At 38.5% G+C, this 20,411-nt stretch overlaps 1 protein-coding gene across 5 annotated transcripts in view; it reads left to right on the top strand.

The window, feature by feature from the left end:
* The window catches only part of CENPL (centromere protein L), a 37,408-nt gene that overhangs the window by 14,656 nt on the left and 2,341 nt on the right, over positions 1-20,411 (top strand). For 3 of the 5 annotated variants that reach the window (XR_011975660.1, XM_072648590.1, XM_072648589.1), the window contains exons 2-4: positions 5,149-5,324; positions 9,651-9,902; positions 14,980-15,522. Coding sequence is in view for 2 of the 5 variants with exons in the window: in XM_072648590.1 (XP_072504691.1) it covers positions 5,151-5,324; positions 9,651-9,902; positions 14,980-15,522 (969 nt within the window). In the remaining 3 variants the exon portion in view is untranslated. Of the gene's footprint in view, positions 1-5,148; positions 5,325-9,650; positions 9,903-14,979; positions 15,523-18,974; positions 19,195-19,382; positions 19,798-20,411 lie in introns of all 5 variants that reach the window. The other 2 variants (XR_011975658.1, XR_011975659.1) reach the window with 2 other exon arrangements.

A 20,411-nucleotide genomic window follows, 5' to 3' on the forward strand; every position in this document is an offset into this window, starting at 1 on the left:
CTTTTCTCTTTTTCTTTTTTGGGGTGCTATAAGAGAAAGAAAAATAAATGCTTGTTAATTGAAACAATAAAATTGAATGAAAAAAATGAATGAGTGGGAGTTTTGGCAAGATTAATGAGTGATAACTCCCCTACAACAACTCAAAGAAGATATAAAAGAGTCAAAACTGAAATAAGAAGGGAATGGAAAGAATCCCTTGTAGGGTAACACTCAAAGGAAAGCTAGCAGAACAAAGAAAGTAGTAATCAAAAACTTTTATAATAAATCCTACAGAATAAAAGAATGTGAGGGGAAAATATTCATAATGAATGACGTTGTAACAGCACTATACCCTTAGAAGAGTGAATGGGCACAGTGTAAGACCCTCCAGAGTAGTTTATGATGACAAGAGCTACATTGTGAAAGAATGAATTTTCAGAATTTCTCTTTTGGTTTTTAGGGATAGTTTTTGGATTTATTATTAATCTAGATTTTTTTTAGTTGCCTAAATCGTTTATTTGTTCTTTCTCTCTTTTGTTGTGAAAGTACTTAGAGACATAGATTTCTCCCTGAAGACTGCTGAATTAGCTGTAGCTTATAAGTTTTGGTATATTTTGCTATTATTGTCATTTTCTTTAATGACATTTTCTATTTGTTCTTATGTTTTATTCTTTGACCCACCAATTTTTAGGATCAGATTATTTAGTCTTCAGTTAATTTTAATTTTTGCCCCCAAATCCCTTTGTTGAATATAATTTTTGTTGCATTTTGATCAGTAAAGAATGTATTTGGTATTTCTGCTTTTTTAGTGAGGTTTTTATATGCTAGGTCATGGTCATTTTTGATAAAGGTGCCATGCATGACTGAGAAAAAGCAAAATTCCTTTTCCTTCCCATTCAGTAATAGCCAGATATCTATTATGTCTGGTTTTTTTTTCTGAGCATCTGTTCAGGTACTTAACTTCTTCCTTGTTTTATCTTTTTGTTGTATTTGTTTAGATCTAAAAGGCTTACACTGAAGTCTTCCACTATTATATATTACTGCTTCCTTCACCCTTCAATTTGATTAACTTTTCCTTTAAATATTTAGAAATTATGCAGTTCAGTGCATATAGGTAAAGTATTTATATATTAATTTTTATCTTGGGTATCTTTAAGCACAATATAGTTTTCCTGCATATCTCTTTTTATCATGTCTTTACCGTAGTCTTGTCTGAAATTATTATTGCTACCCTTGCTTTTTTTGAGTTCACTTGAAGTATATAATAGATTCTCTCTCCAGCCTCTTGTTTTAAATTTATGTACATCTTTATAAGTGTGTTTCTGATAAACAAAACTCTTTTTTGATTCTGTCTTCCAATCGATTTTACTCTCCTTTTTCCTTTTATAGGTGAATTCATGTCCTTCATGTCTTTAGTTATAATTGTTATGTATTTCCCACAGTTCTTTCTTGTACTTTTTCTGCTTTTTGACTCTACATTCCTCTTTACAGAGAAGAACAATGTGGTAATAGAAGGGCTTGCCTAACATGTGTGATCTGTAAATCTGTTCCCTCCTTGGTCAGGTAGGGGGCATAGTGGATAGAACACTGGGCTTGGGATCAGGAAGACTCATCTTCATGAGTTCAAATCCAGCTTCAGACATTTACTAGACTGGACAAGTCACTTAACCCTGTTTGCCTCAGTTCTTCATCTGTAAAATAAACTGGAGAAAGAAATGGCAAACCACTCTGGTATCTTTGCCAAGAAAACCTCAAATGGGATTATGAAGAGTGAGACACGACTGAAAAAAATCTGAACAAATTCCCTCCCTGATATTATCCTCTGTATTAAAATCTCTCCTTCCTCCAGTACCGACCTGTTTGTTTCACTGTTGAGTTTAATGTAGTTCTATGTTTGATGTAACCCTGTGTGTGTTCAGAAAACGTTCATTCATTTGTGGAAAAATTGGGACCCTGATGCATTGCCGGTGGAGTTGTGAATTGATCCAGCCATTCTGGAGAGCAATTTAGAACTATACTGAAAGGGCTATAAAACTGTGCATATTCCTGTTGATCTAGTAATACCACTAACTAAGTCTGTATTCCAAAGAGATTTTAAAAAAGAGAGGGGGTGGGGAAGGACCTATTCATACTAGGGTATTTATAGCAGCTTTTTTTTGTGGTGGCTAAGAATTGGAAATTGAGGGGTTGTACATAAGATTGAAATGGAATACTATAGAGTACTTACTACAAGAAATGGCTAGCAGGATGATTTTAGAAAAAACTGGAAAGACTTACATGAATCAATACAGAGTGAAGTGAGCAGAACCAGGAAAACATTGTACACAGTAACAGCAATATTGTATGACGAATAACTGTGAATGGCTTAGCTGTTCTGAGAAATATAATGAACTGAGACAATTCCAAAGGACTCATGATGAAAAATGCTATCCATCTCCAGAGAGGGAACTGTTGGAATCTGAGTACAGACCAATTACATACTATCTCCCCTCCTTCATTCCTTCCTCCTTGTTTGTATACTTTTCTTATGAACCCCAATTTTAAGAAATGGAAATGTCACCTTCTTTCTTCTTGTCTACACTTGTGTTTTCATTTTATCCTCCATTTGAAGCAGATGGAAGTGCAGTAGATAGAGCTTTGACCCTGGAGTCAGGAAGACCTGAGTTCAAATCCAGCCTCATCCAGCCTCAGATACTTACTAGCTATATAACCCTGGGCAAGTCACCTAACCTGTTTGTCTCAGTTTTCTCATCTGTAAAATGGAAATCATAATAGTACCTACCTTGAAGGGTTGTTTTAAACATTAAATGAGATAATTATAAAAGTTCTTAGCACAGTGCCTGGCACATAATAGGCTCTGTATAAATGCTTATTCCTTTCCCTATTCTCTTTTTTTCTCCTAAAACCCTTAGAATACAACTTATTCAACCCCAAGACTTTTGGGTTTTTCTTTTCTTATTTTATCTCTAAATACCCTTTGAAGACCTTAAGATTCTGAATGGGCATTTGTTTCTTCTTCCCCAGTAGAATATTAGTGCTACATCATCATACAGCTCCATCTACTTGCACAAAGAAAATTTACCTTTCTAGGTTTTTCTGGGCTCTTGTGCTTGTATTTCAAAGTTCTTATTTATCTCTGGGTTTTTTTTTTTTTAAGTAAAAAATACTTGGAAGTTTCCTGTTCCATTAAAAGCCTCCATTTTTTGTTCCCCATGTAACATCATACTTAACTTTTTGGGGTCAATTATTTTTGGTTATAAATCTTTGTATCTTTTGCCTTTTGCAGTGTTGTATTCCATTAAATCTTCCCATTTCTAGTAGAAGCTACCAGGTTTTGTGTGATCGTGATTGTAGCAGTTTGGTATTTTCACTGCTTCATTTGGAATATTCATAGCGTTTTTTTTCCTTTTAAATACAAACCCTGGATTTTGTTTCTGATATTTCTAGGATTTTTCTTTTTGGAATACTTCAGGAGGTAGATTGGGAGATTTTCTCTCCCTTTGTCCTCTGGTTCTAATACATGTAGATTTTCAGTTATGGTTTCTTGATCTATCTATCTGTCTACCTACCTACCTATCTATCTAATCTATCATCCTTCAATTTTTTTAATAATGATTTTTAGGGAGTGCACTGATTCTTAAGTTCTCTTGCATTAACTTGTTTTCCAGGTGAGGTGTTTTTGATATCTAATGTTTTACATTTTCTTATTTTTTAGTCTTTTGATTTTGTTCCAATACTTCTTGCTATCTAATGAATCATTTTTTTCTATTTAGTCTATTATAATCTTTAAGGATTCCATTTCTCAAGTAAGGAGGTTTACCACTTTCTCTTCTAAGCTACTTATTCCCTTTTCAATTATTTCTTCTAAAGCTTTTATTTCACTTTTAAAAAAAATCTCCAGCTTCATTTCTTCTAGATACTCATGTAGTCCTCGTGGAAAAAAATGCATTTTTTTCCTTTGAATCTCTGCTTGTAGATTTAGTTTTCACTGTTCCTTTTCGTGTATCTCTGTATCTACAATAATTTCTGATACTGGTTGTTGTTTTATTTGAAGTACTAATATCTGCAGTTTTAGTTCCTGAATTAGGGCCTATGTTAGGGTAAGGCATGGCCTTCTGCTGTGCTTTTGGGTAGGTTGTACAGTTTGGTTTCTCCCCAGGTTCCTGGGAAGACCTCCAAATTCCAAGGTTAGTACTGCTGTCCTCTCTCCCTAATCCATCTTTGAGGCACAAAATTCTGCAACTTCTCTGACATTTCAAGGGGCCAGGGTGCTAGGGAGCTAAGTGCCCCTGGGTTTTAGCTGTCCTCTTGTGAGCGCTGTTCAGGTCACTGCCTGTCACTGGCCCCCATCCTGGCTCCTTTTCACCATCCTGGTGGCTTTGGAGATTGGGTTTGCATATGCTGGTTCTGCCTTTGCTGTTAGTCCAATTTTCTCTGTCCATGGGCTTCTAGTTGACTTTTTTGTTGTTATGGGTTGGAAAAAGTTCCTGTATTTTCTCATCAGTTTTCTTAATTATCAGTCAGCTTGATATGAATTTCAGGTTTTTGCTCAAGTGGGTGTATGGGAATTGGATAGGCTTGGCCAGAGGTGTATTTAGATTATATAGTGGAGGACCTGTGGAAGAGTTTTGTTGTTCAGGTTTGTTGTTGTTCGGTCATTTTAATTGTGTCTGACTCTTCATGACACCATTTGGGATTTTCTTGGCAGAGATACTGGAGTGGTTTGATTTTCCATTTTCCTTTTGCAACTCGTTTTACAGATGAGGAAACTGAGGCAAACAGGGTTAAGTGACTTCCTCAGGGTCACACAGCTAGTGGGAGTCTGAGGCTGGATTTGAAACCCTGAAAATATCTTTTGACTTTAGGCCCAGTGCTCTACCCACTGAGCTACCTAGCTACCCATTTTTCAGGTAGGGAAGAATTAGTTAAGGGGACTTGCAAAGTTTCTTTCATCTCCAGGATTCTGATCTTAAGAGATTAATAGGAAATAGCTAGTAGACTCTGTGTGTGTGTGTGTGTGTGTGTGTGTGTGTGTGTGTGTGTGTGTGTGTGTGTGTGTGTGTGTGTGTATGTGTATGTGCGTATGTAAGATCTAAGTGTAGTTGTTGAATCTGAAAAATGCATTATAGTTTCAGTGTCTAAAATGTTATTTTTTTTCTTTTTGTATAGTTATGGACTCATCAAATGTACCAGAATTTACCCCAAAACACAGAGTCCCTCCAAGGCTTAGAGATTACTTTACCGGTGCCAGCCCTTTTCAAAGACAACTAGCATCAGTCAGAAAGCAGACTGCATTTGGTCAGACACCAACTCGAAGGAAAATTCCTTTGTGCTCACCATTGCAAGTAAGCTTTATGTGCTCTTTATTTCTTACTTCAGGGGGGTCCATGGTTGTATCGGCTAGGTTTTTTTAACTATTGCGTGTTGGGACTTCTTCAGATCTTAATAGAAGATTTCCTATCTTTCTGTGGACAAAAATAGGTCATCTGCTGGCTAGCTTTTTAGTTATCAGTATAATAGCTCACATTTATACAGTGCTTTAAAGTTTTCAGAATAGTTCACTCATAACAAGTCAGAGGTAGTGTCATCATTTGAAGAAAACTCTGATTTTCTAGGCCTACTGTTTTTTTTTTCATCAGATTCTTTCTGTTCTAGACCTCACTGCTTTTCTGCCTGGTAAACTGATTCTTTTATGGAACGTGCATAACTGACCAGAAACATCGATGGGTCCACAAACACTTATTAATCACTAATAATGTATCAGGCACTGTGCTAGTCCTCAGGGATCCAGAGACAAAAGTGAAAACAATTCCTGCCCTCAGGAAGTATACACTCTAGCCAAGTTTAAGTGTACTTATACTGAATGACAATAAAGGAATTTTTGTGGGCATGGTACTAGTGACTGGAGCATTGGAGAAGGCTTCATGTAAGAGATACTCTTGAACTGTATATCGAAGGAAACTAAGGATTCTAAGAGGTGGAGGTGGGAGGGTGCAGTCTAGGCAGGGGCAACAGCCAGTGCAAAGGCCTGGAGGTAGGAAAGAGTGTTTCATGTCTGAGAAACAGTGAGGAAGCCAGTTTGGTTGAATCATAGTATATAGTTGAGTCATTGTAATAAGAGCAGAAATGTGTGTTGGAGCCAAGTTGTGAAGGGCTTTAAATACTACGCAGAAGTGTTTATATTTTATTAAAGAGGTAATAGGGATGTGTGAACTTGCACTTAAAATCATCTTTGGCCCCTGAGTGGAGGATAGATTAGAGTAGGGAGATAGGAACGAGGTATGGAAACCTTTGTGAAGGTTATACTGCAACAGTCTAGGTAAAGACCTGAATTAGAGTAGTTACTACTTGAATGAAGAGAAGGGATGGATTTAGAATGTTGTGGAGGAATGGATTACAAGATTTGGCAAATAAATGATTGGATACACGAGATGGGGAAGAATTAGGAGTCTAGGATGACACTGAGATTGCTAACCTGAGTAACTGGAAGAATGGTATAAAAAATAAAGAAAATTTGGGAGAGTGGTGAGTTTGAAGGGAAAGATATTGAATGATGTATTACTGGAGCTCAGGAGAAAGATTAGGGCAGGAAATAAAGATCTGGAAGTCATTAGTATGGTTATGATAATTCAGCTCAAGTTAGCTATTCAGATCACTGACAGAGAGCATGGAGAGAAGATGTCCCAGGACAGAGCTTTGGAGTGTACTCACAGTTAGGAAGCATGACACAGATGAACCAGCAAAAGAGACTGAGAAGAAATGATCAGACAGGAGGGGAACAAAAAAGACCTGTGTCAGGAACACCTCGAGAGGAGAGGATGGACAGAAGGATAAAGACTGAGGAAAGACTGTCAGACTGAGCAATTAGGAGATCATGAGGGCCTTTGAGAGGGCAGTTTCAGTTGAACAATGGTCTGGATGCCAGATGGTAGAGGGTTGAGAAGTGAATGAGAGAGGATGAAGTGCAGGCATTTAGTGTAGACCGCTTTCTCCAGGAGTTCATCTGAGAAAGGAAGGAGAAGTATAGGATAATGGTGTGGGGGTGGGGGAGGGCAAGGGTGTAAGTTTTTTTTTAAGGATGGAGAGACTTGGGCATATTTGTAGGCAGATGGTAAAGAGTCAGTGAGAACCCAGTTGAAATTAAGTAACATAACTTTAAACCCTGGTAGCGTGTTTGTGTGAATTTCTCTAGCTCCATTCAGCTGTTATATGAGTAGAAGTGTGGTGCTGAATAGTGGGAATAATCTCAGAGTGGAGTTTTATAGTGAGGTTAGGATAAAGGAATGAAGGATTTTTAGTAGACAATGGTGTACAGTTGGATTTATTAAATGAGGTGTCGGAGTTAAAAAGGGAGGAAAGGTGAAGATGAGGACAATGAATAGATTTAGTAGGAATACGGCAGTGGGGAAAATGGAGTGACATAAATTATGATCAGATAAAGGATTTTCAGAGTTCTTCATCATGAAAGTGGAATACCTATGGGTGACATTGAGCTCAAGGTCATGACCATCCTTGTTTTTAGCTGAGGAGTAGTTCATAGAAACTGAGTATTTTGAGTAATGCCCCTTTTGGGTGGCTTTAATTGTTAGGAAGCTTTTCCTTACATAGAATCTAAAACTTCTATCCATGCTCCAACATTTGTAATCTGGAACCAAGCAGAACAAGCTGATTTCCTGTTTCTCATGACAGCCACTCATATTCTTGAAGAGAACTGTCATATTCCCAAGTCTACAGTTGTCTGTACATAAGCTGATCTAAGTACTTAAATGTATATCTGAGCTCTCATAACCACACAAGGCTAATTAGCAGGACAGAATCTCAGTGGGATGAGCTGCTGATGTAGTTGTTCGTACAGATATGGAAACATTAAGCCTGAGATCCTCAGCTCTTGTGTTTAATATTTAGGCAAAGCAGTAGATGTGAAAGAACAGATTTAAAATTTTAATTCCTATTTGGAGAGATTGAAGGTTTTAGGAGGCCAATTCCCATTACTAAAGTATAAGCTCACTTTATTGGAACATACAAAGTCTTTCAAATGGTCTCTTTTGTTCAGTCACCACACAAACTGCCAATACTTTAACTCCTTACTGAATTACCTATAAAATGCAGAAGATATTTCTGCAGCATAAAATAACTAATTTTGTTTGTGCTTAAAGTTTAAAACATAGATTGAAATGTAGGATACATTTTGTAACTGTAAGTGCTAGATTGTACTTTAAAAAAGATTTTAAAAAAGAGCAATTTGGAACTATGCCCAAAGGGCTATAAAACTGTGCATACCCTTTGATCCAGCAATACCACTATGTATGTATCCCAAAGAGATCATAAAAAGAGGGAAAAGGACCCACATGTGCAAAAATATTTATAGCAGCTCTTTTTGTGGTGGCAAAGAATCAGAAATTGAGGGGATGCCCATCAATTGGGGAATGACTGAACAAGTTGTGGTATATGAATGTAATGTAATACTATCGTGCTATAAGAAATGATGAGCCAGTGGGTTTCAGAAAAGCCTGGAAAGATATATGTGAAGTGATGCTGAGTGAGGTGAACAGAACCAGGAGAATATTGTATACAGTTACAGCCACATTGTGTGATGACTAACTTTGATAAACTTGGCTCTTCTTGGCAATGCAAGGTTCTAAGATAATTCCAAAAGACTCATGATGAGATAGAAAATACTATCCACAGCCAGAGAAAGAACTATGGAGTTTGAATGCAGTTTGAAGCATACTATTTTTTTTCTTTTTTTCTTTCTTTTGTGGTTTTCCCCTTTTTTTCTGATTCTTCTTTCATGATGTGATCCATGTTTAATATGATTGTACATGTATAGCCTATATCAGATTGCTTACCATTTTGAGAGGGGGGAGAAGAGGAGAAGGGAAGGAGAAAAAATTTGGAACTCAAATCTTATAAAGTGATTGTTGAAGACTGTCTTTGCTTGTAATTGTAAAAGATAAAATGATATTAAATGGGGGAAAAAAGACTGTATCAGTTAAATTTCATCCACAATTCAATAGAGTGCCAACATAACTCTTCTTAATAGTTATTTTGTTTTTCTTAACTTTTTGGTTTTCTCAATATAAAGCAGAAGTAATAATTTTTTCTATTTTTCTTGAAGATTGATAATGACAGAATGTCTAAAGAACTTTTGAAATCTTCACTTTTAAAATATAATAGCTATATAAGCGTGTATATAGTTAGCCTGTTATCTGTATTGTTTGCCCATGTAAACACTACAGTACTAAATAATTAACTTAAAGTTCTTTTCTAGTTTATTTCTCATAATATTAATATGTTAGATTTTATGTATGACTCAAATGAGAACCAAGCATTTGGTCACATACATCTTATTGGTTACTCTTCTCTAAGTGCAGTTAGGAGTTAGCCCTGTAAATGCTAATAGAGCTAGGGCATAAGAAGAGAAGAATAGAATTCTGCGTTGAGCATCCACCATGTACTAGTAGAGAAAGCAGGGAAGAGTGGGAATGGTAAAAGGAAGGAATGTGAGAATTGTGAAAAGAGCTGTCTATGGTAGGGAGTGGTAAAATGCTGTTAGTACTTTTCAGAAACTAGAAGTTAATTATCTTTGGATTAGAATACATAAAGTCTTCAACGTTAAGATCAAATTTCTACTTATATTTTTAAAAACTTAATATCTCTCTTGATTTTAGGAAAACATTGACCCACAAAAGATTGCCTTTCTTCTGCATAAACAGTGGACTTTACATACGCTGACTCCCATGTATAGGTTCTCCTATGCTAATCTTAAACAGTATTCTATGCATCTGAAGAGCTTCCTTGCTGCTGAAAAGCAAAAAGGATTGGCTATGGAAATGGGAGAGGATTTTAATTTCAAAGTGACTTTCTCCATTCTCTCAGGAATTAAAGGAACACACCGGGACCCTGCAGCATTTCTTGTACAGGTATGAGATATGTTTGTATATAATTATTTTCAAGTATTTATAATTAATGACTGAATAGAATGTGCAGATAGCTGAGTGATTTTAATTTTCCACTTAATTTAGAAATTTTTAGTTGTATGCCTTCCAGCTTTAGATATATGATTTTTACCACTCATTTCCTGTGTACCAATCCATTAGTAATTTGCAAAAATTTGTCATTTTTATTTTGACAAATTTAGTAGACATGTCTCTGCATACCTCTTTTGTGCTTTATTCAGTTTCATTTTTGCTGCTTTCTTATACCTTCCTGCCTGATGCTTAATATTTCACTCCCTACTTAAGTGCCTTCATCAGATGACGAACAGAAAAATATTAAAATCAGTCCAAATTAATCCTATGTTAAGTGGGTTCATAACTGGTGGATCAAAAGAACTCGCTTGAGGAAGAGTATGAAACTTTGGATTTAATATAGATTATCTATTACTTGACTTGCATATTTTAATGCTCTCTACAATAATACATAGAATAAAATGGTGATTCTTATCCATGTCATTGAGATAGTATTTGCATTAAATTCAGTTCCACTGGCTTTGAATCTTAGAGTTGCGGAGGGGACTGTCATCATTTATGATTTGGAAGTTGTTTGCAGTATATTTTTTGTAATATTAATTTGAGAAATTTTATGGTTGATAAAATTGAGAATGAGAGACTCCACAATATATGTCTCTATGCTACCTCAAGTACAGCTAGGAGTCAGCAACCTGAATGCCAATCTGTGTCTGTGGTTATCAGCACAGAGGGTCCAAATCATGAATCCCAACTTATGAAATTCACAGAACCTCCGAGATGGAAGGGACTTCAGAAGTCATCTAATCTAAATCATGCTGAACCAGAATCTTTGGGTAAAAACTTTAATGAGAAAGAATCTGTCACCACCCAAAGAAGTCCATTCCGTTTTTGGAAGCTGTAATTGTTAGGAAAATATTAGCATTCAAGGGAGGGGAGAAGAAGCCATAGCTGGGCTGGCCTGGCTGGGAGGGAAAATGTGTGAAGTCCACCTTGAAAAGTAGACTGGAGGTGACTGGGCCATAATCTGATGTTCGTCCCAGCAAGAAGTTGCTGGTAGTGTTGGCCCAGAAGGACCGCCAAGAGCTCGTGAAGCAGGCCCATGTCACCTCCTCAGGCCTCCGTTGCACGTTGCAGGAAACTAAAAAGAAGGTTTCCTTTAGCTACTACTGGTCCACCCTTGACCAAGATGTTACCAAGTGGGTCAAGCAATGTAACTGTTATCAGAAGCCACGCTTGGAGAAGTCTCTTCCTATTCAGGGTGTCCCCAAGAGTCACAGGAACAAGGACCCACTGCCTGTACTTCAGGTTGAAGAGGTCACTCAGGCTTTTGAGCAGGTCTGCCTGGGCCTGGTGGGACCCCTGGTGGAGACCTCCAACGGCTTCCGATTCATCCTTTTGTCTGTGGATGCTTACTCACCCTGGGTGGAGGCCTCACCATTGAAAGAACAAAATCCTGTAGAAGTGGCCTGGGTGCTGATTCCCTTCCTTCTCTGATTCGGCTGCACCCAGCTCCTGGTCACTACTGTTAGGGTTCTGTTTGTGAGCCAGGTGAATTGGAAGCCTCCGGCGCCAGCTCCAGGGCTTGGGGGTGCTCCTTGGCAAGCTCAACATTGTCATGTCAGTGTTTGAGCCAAAGATTAACAGCATCTTGTCCTTGACTTCCAGCTCCATTAGGAGGACCCTGTGGAGCCTGGTGAAGGGAGATCTTGGGAAGTGGGATTGCATCCTGGACAAAGCACTGTTCTCCCTGAAGGTGGCGGTGACAAAGAACAAAAGGAAAAGCCCCTTCCAGCCCCTCTATGGCCATAAGCCCAGGGCCCCCCAGGATGTGCTCTTCCACTTTGATGTGGTTGCAGCAGACACTGTAAGTGACCGTGGGGATGACAGCCATGACCATGATGATAAGGAGCCCACGGAGACAGTTGAAACCATGAAACACATTCTGAAGAGTCCTGTACCAAAAACCATAGAGCAGGCTAAGAAAGAAACCACATGGGAGCCCACCAAGTCACCCAGGCAAGAGCCCATCCCAGAATCTAGGCAGCAGCCTGTGCAACCGGAGCCCAGGCAGCAGCCTGTGCAGCTGGAGCCTAGGCAACCATCCAGGCCAGAAACCATGGGGCACCTCATGCATCAGCCCATGCCAGAGTCTATAAATCAACATATGTGGCATCCCATCCTGGGATCCATCCATCAGTCTATTCAGCAGCCTATGACTCAGTCTGTGTATCAACCCATGACCCAGTCTACGTATCAGCCCATGATCCAGTCTGCATATCAGTTCATGATCTAGTCTACATATCATCCAATGACCCTGTCTATGCATCAGCCAATGACCCAGTCTATCCAGCAGCCCATGACCCAGTCTGTCCAGCAGCCCATGACCCAGACTATCTAGCAGCCCATGACCCAGACTATCCAGCAGCCCATGACCCAGACTATCCAGCAGCCCATGACCCAGTCTATGCAGTAGCCCATGACCCAGACTATCCAGCAGCCCATGACCCAGTCTATGCAGTAGCCCATGACCTAGTCTGTCCACCAGCCGATGACCCAGTCTCTGCAGTAGCCCATGACCCAGTCTGTCCAGCAGCTGATGACCTAGACTATCCAGCAGCCCATGACCCAGTCTATGCAACAACCCATTATGGCAGAACCTACACACCCACCCATGCCGAGGCTGACAGAATGCCCTATTGGGGGCCAGCAGACAATCATCAGCCTGGACACTCCCTCGGAAAAGTGGGAGCCTGGTGGAGGAGTCTTTTGGACCCAGTGGAGCAAACCTGGCAACTAGTGGGAGAAGCCGAGCAACACACTTCTATCCCTAAGTCCAGTTAGATGTCCAATCCGTGGGGTGTGGGTATAGAAACTGGTCTTGGGAGTGGACCATAATCATGCTCCTATCCACAGTGACCCTAAGTCTAGATCTGGAGATGAGAATTAGGACTTCTAGGTGTCTTGGATACTCTGTTACTCCTGTTGACCCCATCCTTTGATTCATTTATGAAGCTCCTACTATGTGCCAACTATTGGGGACACAAGGACAAAAACAGGAAAGTCTCTGTCCTCGATGAACTATTCCCCTGGGGATAATGGGATTATTAATACATTGTTCCATCAATTGAAAAGAAAAGGAAATCATTAGCAAGAAGCTATAATTGTTAGGAAATTTCTTAATTTCTTACATTGACCTGAAATAGCTTTTCTGCAGCTTCCAAGTTCTGCCCTCTGTGGCTAAACAGAACAAGCCTAATATCTCTTCCACATAATACCTGTCCAAATACTTGCTCATATGTCTCATGTCAGTCAACAGGCATTTATTAATCACTTGTTGTGTGCATACACTGCTATAAAGGAAAAGCAAAAATAATCTTTGCTCTTTAGGAGGTTACATTTTAATGCAGGGCACAGCATGTATGTAACAAAGTCTGCTCAAAAATACTTGCTCTTTTGCCTCTAGAATAAAATGCAAACTCCTCTCTGATTTGATGATTAACGTGTCTAGCAAGAGGTGATAAGGGTCTGAGCCATATGAGTAGACAGGGACCGATTCCAGAGAGAGAATTGACAAGATTTGGCAACTGATTGAATTTGGGGGCTTGAGGGAGAGAGAAGAGTCAAGGATGACTCTGGAGCTGGGAAACAGGAAACCTGAAATACACAATGGCACCTTCAGCAAAATAGGAAAGTTTGGAGCAGGGATTGGCGTAGGTGGGAGGACAATATGTTCTGTTTTTGACATGTTAAATTTAGGAGCCTTGGGAACATGCAGGTGGAGATATCTAGCAGGCATCAGACAACATCAGATTGTAAATCAGATGGGAGATTAGATTAGGGCTGGTGACATGGATTTAGGAATCATTTGTGTGGAGATGATAAGTGCACCCACAGGAACTCAGTCAGAGAAGGGGGAGGGCCCAGAACAGAGCTTTGGGTGATACCCACTGAAAGGGGAATGCTCCAGCAAAGGAAACTGAGAAAGAGCAATGAGACAGGAGGAAAATAAGTAGTGTCATGGAAGCCAAGGGAGCCAGAAGTATCCAGGAGAAAGGATGCTTCAAAAGCAGCACAGCAGTCAAGTAAGAGGTTGTTGGATTTAGTAGTAAAGAGAATATTGGAAATTTGGAGAGAGTAGCTTTAGTTGAATCGTGTAATCAGAAGCCTTTTTACAAGGGTTGAGGAACTAGTGTCATGTGAGAAATTGGAGACAACAGATGCACACAATTTTTTTAAATGGAAGCTTGGCTATGAAAGAGAAAAGAGATAAAGGATAATAGCTTAAGGGGGATGGCAGGATCAAATGAATAATTTTGTGGTTGGTGAAAATCTGTCATAGTAGTAGGAAGCTGGGAAGGAGCTAGTGTGTAAGGAGAGATTGCAGCTAAGAGAAGGGGTAAGCTACCAGAAGAGGCAGGATGGTATGGGGTCAGGGCACAAGTACATAAGCTACCTCTTCTTCAGAGACCAGAGTCAAGGAGGAGAGAATGGGGGATGATGTAGAGATTCTTGAGATGTGGAATAGGGGAAAAGAAGGTGCTCACAGAAGATAGCTTCAGTTTCTTCAGTAAAGTAGGAAGTAAGAAAGCTTTTGCTAACATGTCTGCAGGAGGAGATGGTAGTATGTGGGGTTTGAGCAAGGGAGAGAAGGTTTACAGTAGCTCTTGTAGGTAGTATATTAGCTAATTAGGGAGGAATAAGAAAATGCTGTACAAAATTGAGAGCCCAGTTGAGATTAGTTGATAAATTTGTAATTGACCTGATTGTGTGACTTTCTCCAAACGTGTTGAGCAGAACATTAGTAGGATTGTAGAAAATCTCAAATCTCTTCCCATTTTAGCCCACCCTCCACTCAACTTCCTAAAGCAAAGAAAAATAAGTTTAAAAAAACATGTTAATTGAAAGGATATTTCTTCATTTCCTGACAAAGTATTTCAGTTGTTATAATCAAAACAAGTTAGGAAAAATAGGAATTTTCTGAGTAGGTAGCTGAACTTGAATATTTTCATGTGTTTTTTTTCTCTTGCAGATTATATCCAAATCCCAGCTGTCATCAAAGAATGCAGAAGATAAAGTGGTATGGACAGGTTGGTTTTGCTGTGTGTATGGCGATAGTCTTCTGGAGAATATATCAGATGATTTTACCTGTCTACCTTTATTCCTTGCAAATGGGGCAGAATCTAATACAGCCTTAATTGGAACTTGGTTTCAGAAAACCTTTGACTGTTGCTTCACTCGATTAACAATTAGTGCATTCAATCTTTCCTGGATGGCTGCTATGTGGACTTCATGTAATCTGGAACATTATAGGACTGCTACAGAATTGCTTTGGTCTGCACCCTGTAGCCCCCAGAGTTTGGACATTTCTTATGCAATAAATCCTGAAGATGCAAAAGCTTTGTGGGACAGCATCCACCAAACACCGGAGGAGATAACACAGGAGGAAGTTGACCTGTTCATAGACTGCCTTTGTTCACATTTTCACAGACATTTCAAAATCAATTTATCAGCTACAAGATTGGTCTGTGTGTCAACATCTGTAGCTTCTGCACATACTGATGGGAAAATAAAGGTTAGTCTGAGCAATTAAACTAGAATTAATTAGTTTTGCTTTATGACATAGCTTGTAAAATAAATGGCAATCAGATTTTTCCAATTAACAATAAGATTATTTAAGTGTGAGTATGAGATAATCTGTACAATTTATTTTTAGGCAAATTTACTTACAAAGAGGACAATTACATTATACCATTGTACATAATATACTTTTATTTATATAAAAGTATAAATTTTTTATTTATAAAAATTTGAGTCCTGACTTTCTCACTTAATTTTTATGCTGCTTTAAGGTTTGCAAAGTATTTCACATATATTATCTTATTTGATGATTCACATAACAAATCTTTGGAATAGGTGCTATTGTTACCCCCATTTTACAGATGAGAAAACTGATACAGACAGGTTATGTGACTTGCCCAGAATCACACAGTTAGTGTGTATCTGAGGTTGCCACTGCATTCATTCTGTCTGTTGTGCCATCCAGCTGCCTGTGGACAAATCATTTAGCCTGTCTCAGCCTCTCTTTCCTTCATTATAAAATAGGACACTGAACAAGTAGCCAGAAGTCCCGACTCTGATGCTACCCAGCTCTTTTGCTTTGGGCATGTCATTTCCCATATCTGGGCCTCAGTTTTGCCTTAGGTAAAATGAGGGATTTGGACTTAAATAAGGGGTTTTTACTCTTTTTTTTTTGTGGTTTAGATTCCTTTGGTACTTTGGAGCCTGTGGGCTCCTCAAAATTAAGTTTGTAAATGCTTAAAATAAAATATATGAGATTTCAAAGGAAACCAATTCTATCGAAATGTAGGTAACAAAATACTTGAAGAAAAGCACAAGTTCACAGACCTCAGGTTAAGACTAGATAGTTGAAAAGGTCCTTGCTAGTTGTCAGTCCCATGATTTTTATATTCCTGTGATTCTATGTGAAAACAGACTTCCTACAGGTAAAAAGGTAGGCCATGTCCTATATATTGAAATCCACATCATCTATGAGAAGAAAATTTGTCTATTCAAATGACATTTACACATTGCTTGTATTGTAATAATAGCTTTTACATAGTGCTTTAAGGTTTGTAAAGTGCTTTACAAATACCTCATTTTTTCCTTACTACAACTGTGAGGTTGTGAGGGAGATGCTATTATGATCCTCATTTTACAGATGAGGAAACTAAGACAGAGTTTTAAGTGACTTGCCCAGGGTCTCACAGCTAGTCAGTTTCTCAGGTCATATTTGAACTCAGGTCTTCCTTACTCCAACTTCAACACTCTATCCTCTGAGCCAACTAACTACCTTAACCAACAAGATAAGTTATTAAGACTTTAAAACTGTGTTAGGGACTTTAATCATGTGTTTAAATTTGGACTTTAGCCATAATATATGATATAAATTGTCAGAGAACACAAATGAGCTTAAGCACTTTTATTATGGGATAGCAGTTTTAGCTGCTAAAAGCTTCCACCTTTTGTCCCTTTTTGGTTTTGTTTCTTAGAAGTGTTCTTTTTTGGGGGATAGGGTAGGGAGACTGGTTCTCCCTATCTCCCACAGGCTGAAAGTTCAGGGCCAACTTGTGGACAGATTCCATTGTGGATTGGTACAGAAGCTTTGTTTGTCCAGCCTAGGTCATTTTACTCTTCTATAATTAAAAAAATAATAAAAATAATAGCTAACATTTATATACTGTCTACTATATTCAGGCATTTTGCTAAGGCTTTACAAATATTTTCTCATTTGACCTTTCTCACAACAATCCTTTGAGCTAGGTGGTATTATTTTCCCTGTTTTACAGATGAGGAAACTCAACAGGTGGAGTGATTTGTCCAGGGTCACACAGCTAGTAAGTGTCAGAGGCTAGATTTGAAGTCAGGTCTTCCTGACTCCAGGCTTGAACCTCTATCCACTCTACCATCTAGCTACCCTTTGTAAGCTCTTTGCTCCCTGGGGCTCACCATATTAATGTGGGAATTATTGCGGTCTTGTGATCAGCGTTAGTCTTACTGCAGCTTAGAAGATTATAGGCATTGGCTACCACACCTGATCCTGGAGTTCTTGATAGTTGAAGTTGTTAGATAAATGATCTATAGATAGATGAGGTATTTCTGTAGATTTAAAAGAATCTGACCAAAAATTAACCTACAATAGAAACTTTCCAACAGTAGTGATTACACCAAAAAAACCACTGACCTTAAAGTATCATAGAATCTCAGATATGGAAGCAACCTAAGTTACCGTATAGTCTAAGTTGAAGAGGAATCCCTTCTATAAATCTCCACTTAAAAGTCTCTAGTGGAGGGGAACCTAATATGTCCCAAGACAGTTCATTTCAGCGTGAGATGTTTTTAATTATTAGGAAACCTTTCTTTATGTTGTACTAAAATCTGTCTAGCTACAATTTACACTCATTGATCTTAGCAGTGGGTAGAGTTGGGCAAGATAAGCTCTCTTTCACTTGAATAACACTTCAATCATGTTTCTCCTTTCCCCTCTTCCAGTTTAAACCTTTTCTGGTTTCTTTAACTTGTGGTTACCATACTTTGGAAATATTCCAGTTTATCGTTGTCTTCTAAAATATGGTTCCCAAAAATGAAGATTTGTATTGAAGATCTATGTGTAGCGGAGTACATCGGGATTATTACCTTCCTCTTTGTAGACACTGCTTTTCTCTTAATGTTACTAAGAATCTCATCAGCCTTGTTGGCCACTGAGTCATGCTGTTTCCTCTTCATGATAATCTTGAGTTCTTTTTCAGAACTGATATCTAACCAGGCCTTCTGCATTCCATACTTGTGAGGATGAATTTTTTGGAACCCATTTATTCCTGTTCATTTCATCTTCTTTGATTTGGCCCATCTTTTGTTCTATTTAGATTCTTTGCCTTCCACCATTTTAGCTCTCATTCTCAACTTCCTGTCAAGTACAGATTTATTAGGCATCCTATTAAATCATTAATAAAAATGCCAGATAGCACAAGGCCATAGAAAAAGTGGTATAGCCCACTCATGACCTCCTTCCAAATGGAAAACTCTCTATTAAACACTGCTATTGGGGTATAGTCATGCAACTCATTTAGATTCTATCAGAATATTCAAATATTTAGCCCAGTGGTTGCAAGCCTTTTTGAGTATGAACACATTTAAATGTCACATGTGACAGCAGTTGTACTATTACTATCTATTAAGAAAATACTATGAATTAAATAATGTTTTAAATTTATTGATAACTGGTACCTACCTTTATTTGAAAATTAGTAATGTATTTATATATATATGAAACATTGAGTCTACTGAAGTTATCTAGTGCCTCCTGTTTGGAAGGACCAGGGAAGCAAAGACAATTATCCTCATCATCATAAAATAGCATTTATAATATGTTTTAAGGTTTGCAAAGTGCTTTGCGTATATTACCTCCTTTTGTCTTCACAACAGTCCTGCGAGGTAGGTGCAATTATTTTTATTCCCATTTTACAGATGAGGAAAATGAGGCTGAAAGAGGCTAAACAATGAAAAGTCATCTCTGCCCTCAAGTAGCTTACATCCTTCGGGGGGATACAACATGAAAATAAGAAGAAAGTTTTCAGGAATGATAAAACACTGACAATTAGAAGGACCAAGAAAGACGTCCTTGTAGAAGTTTGTATTTGAGATGAGCCTTGATTTGAAGGATACTCAAGTATTCCAAGAGGTTCAGGTGAGAAGGGTATGCATTTTAGGCACGGCAGCAAGAAATGAAAGGTTGAGTTCAGAGAATAGCAGGTTGACCAACTGCTAGACTGAACGTCGAGTGTGTTAAAGGGAAATGAATCTAGAAAGTGAGCTGGAGCTCAATTGTGAAGGGTATTAAGTGAAAGGCTGAGAATTTTGTATTTTATCTTATAGGTAATAGGCAGCCATTCTCATTCTGGGAGTGACATGGTGAGACCTGCACTTCCAGTACTTTTGGCAGTTTGTGGAGGATGAATTGAAGAGGGAAGAGTATTTATTTTTGATTTGTGGACCTCTCACCAGAACTCATCAGTACCCAGGGGTTTCATGGCCCACAAGATTGAAACTTCTAATCTATCCCCCATTTGGGACACAAGGAAAGCATGGGACACCATTAAATATTTTGCTGAAATCTAGGTATATTACATCCACAGCATTCCTCCGATCAGACAGCGGGGTGGCATGGTGAATGGAGCATTGAACTTGGCAACAGCAAGATCTGAGTTTGAATCCTGCCCCAGATACTTGCTAACTTTATAACCCTGGGCGAACCACTTCTCCCAGACTCAAGTTCTTCATATGTAAAATGGTAATAACCTTAATTACCATTAGAAATATTAGTTATTATTATTGCTACTCCTGCCAGTATAGTCATTCTGTCAAGAAATGAGGTCTAGTGAGACCTCATGATTTTTAATATGCAATCATAGTTTAGATCTCAAAGGGACCTTACAACCCTGTGAGAGAACCCTGTGAGAGGTCAGTACTTCAGGTATTCTCTCCATTTTACATATGAGTAAACTAAGACTCAGAACTGTTAAGTGACTTGCTTGTGATACTTCTACTAATGTACCAGCATGGGGTCCCTGTGTTCTTTGCAGTTATGTCCTGTTGCACTTCTAAGTGTACAAGTACTTTCATCCCTTTGGTCAGTGTGATTAAGTGGAAAGCCCCTGGCTCTGTTATCAGAGGAGCTGGGTTTGAATCCCGAGTCTGATGGCATATTACCTAACCTACTTGGGTCTCATTTATTAAATGAGGGATTTGAACTAGATGACTCCTAGGTTCCCCTCAGCTTTAAATCTATGATCCTATGACTTAAGATTTTCTGGGCCTCATGGTTTGAATTTGTTGATGTTAAGTAGACAGTTTTCTTGTTTATATGCTTTATGAATACTTTAATCACAATACTGTCATTTTTCC

Source organism: Notamacropus eugenii, chromosome 2 (genome assembly GCF_028372415.1).
Source record: "Notamacropus eugenii isolate mMacEug1 chromosome 2, mMacEug1.pri_v2, whole genome shotgun sequence".
Lineage (NCBI taxonomy): Eukaryota > Metazoa > Chordata > Mammalia > Diprotodontia > Macropodidae > Notamacropus > Notamacropus eugenii.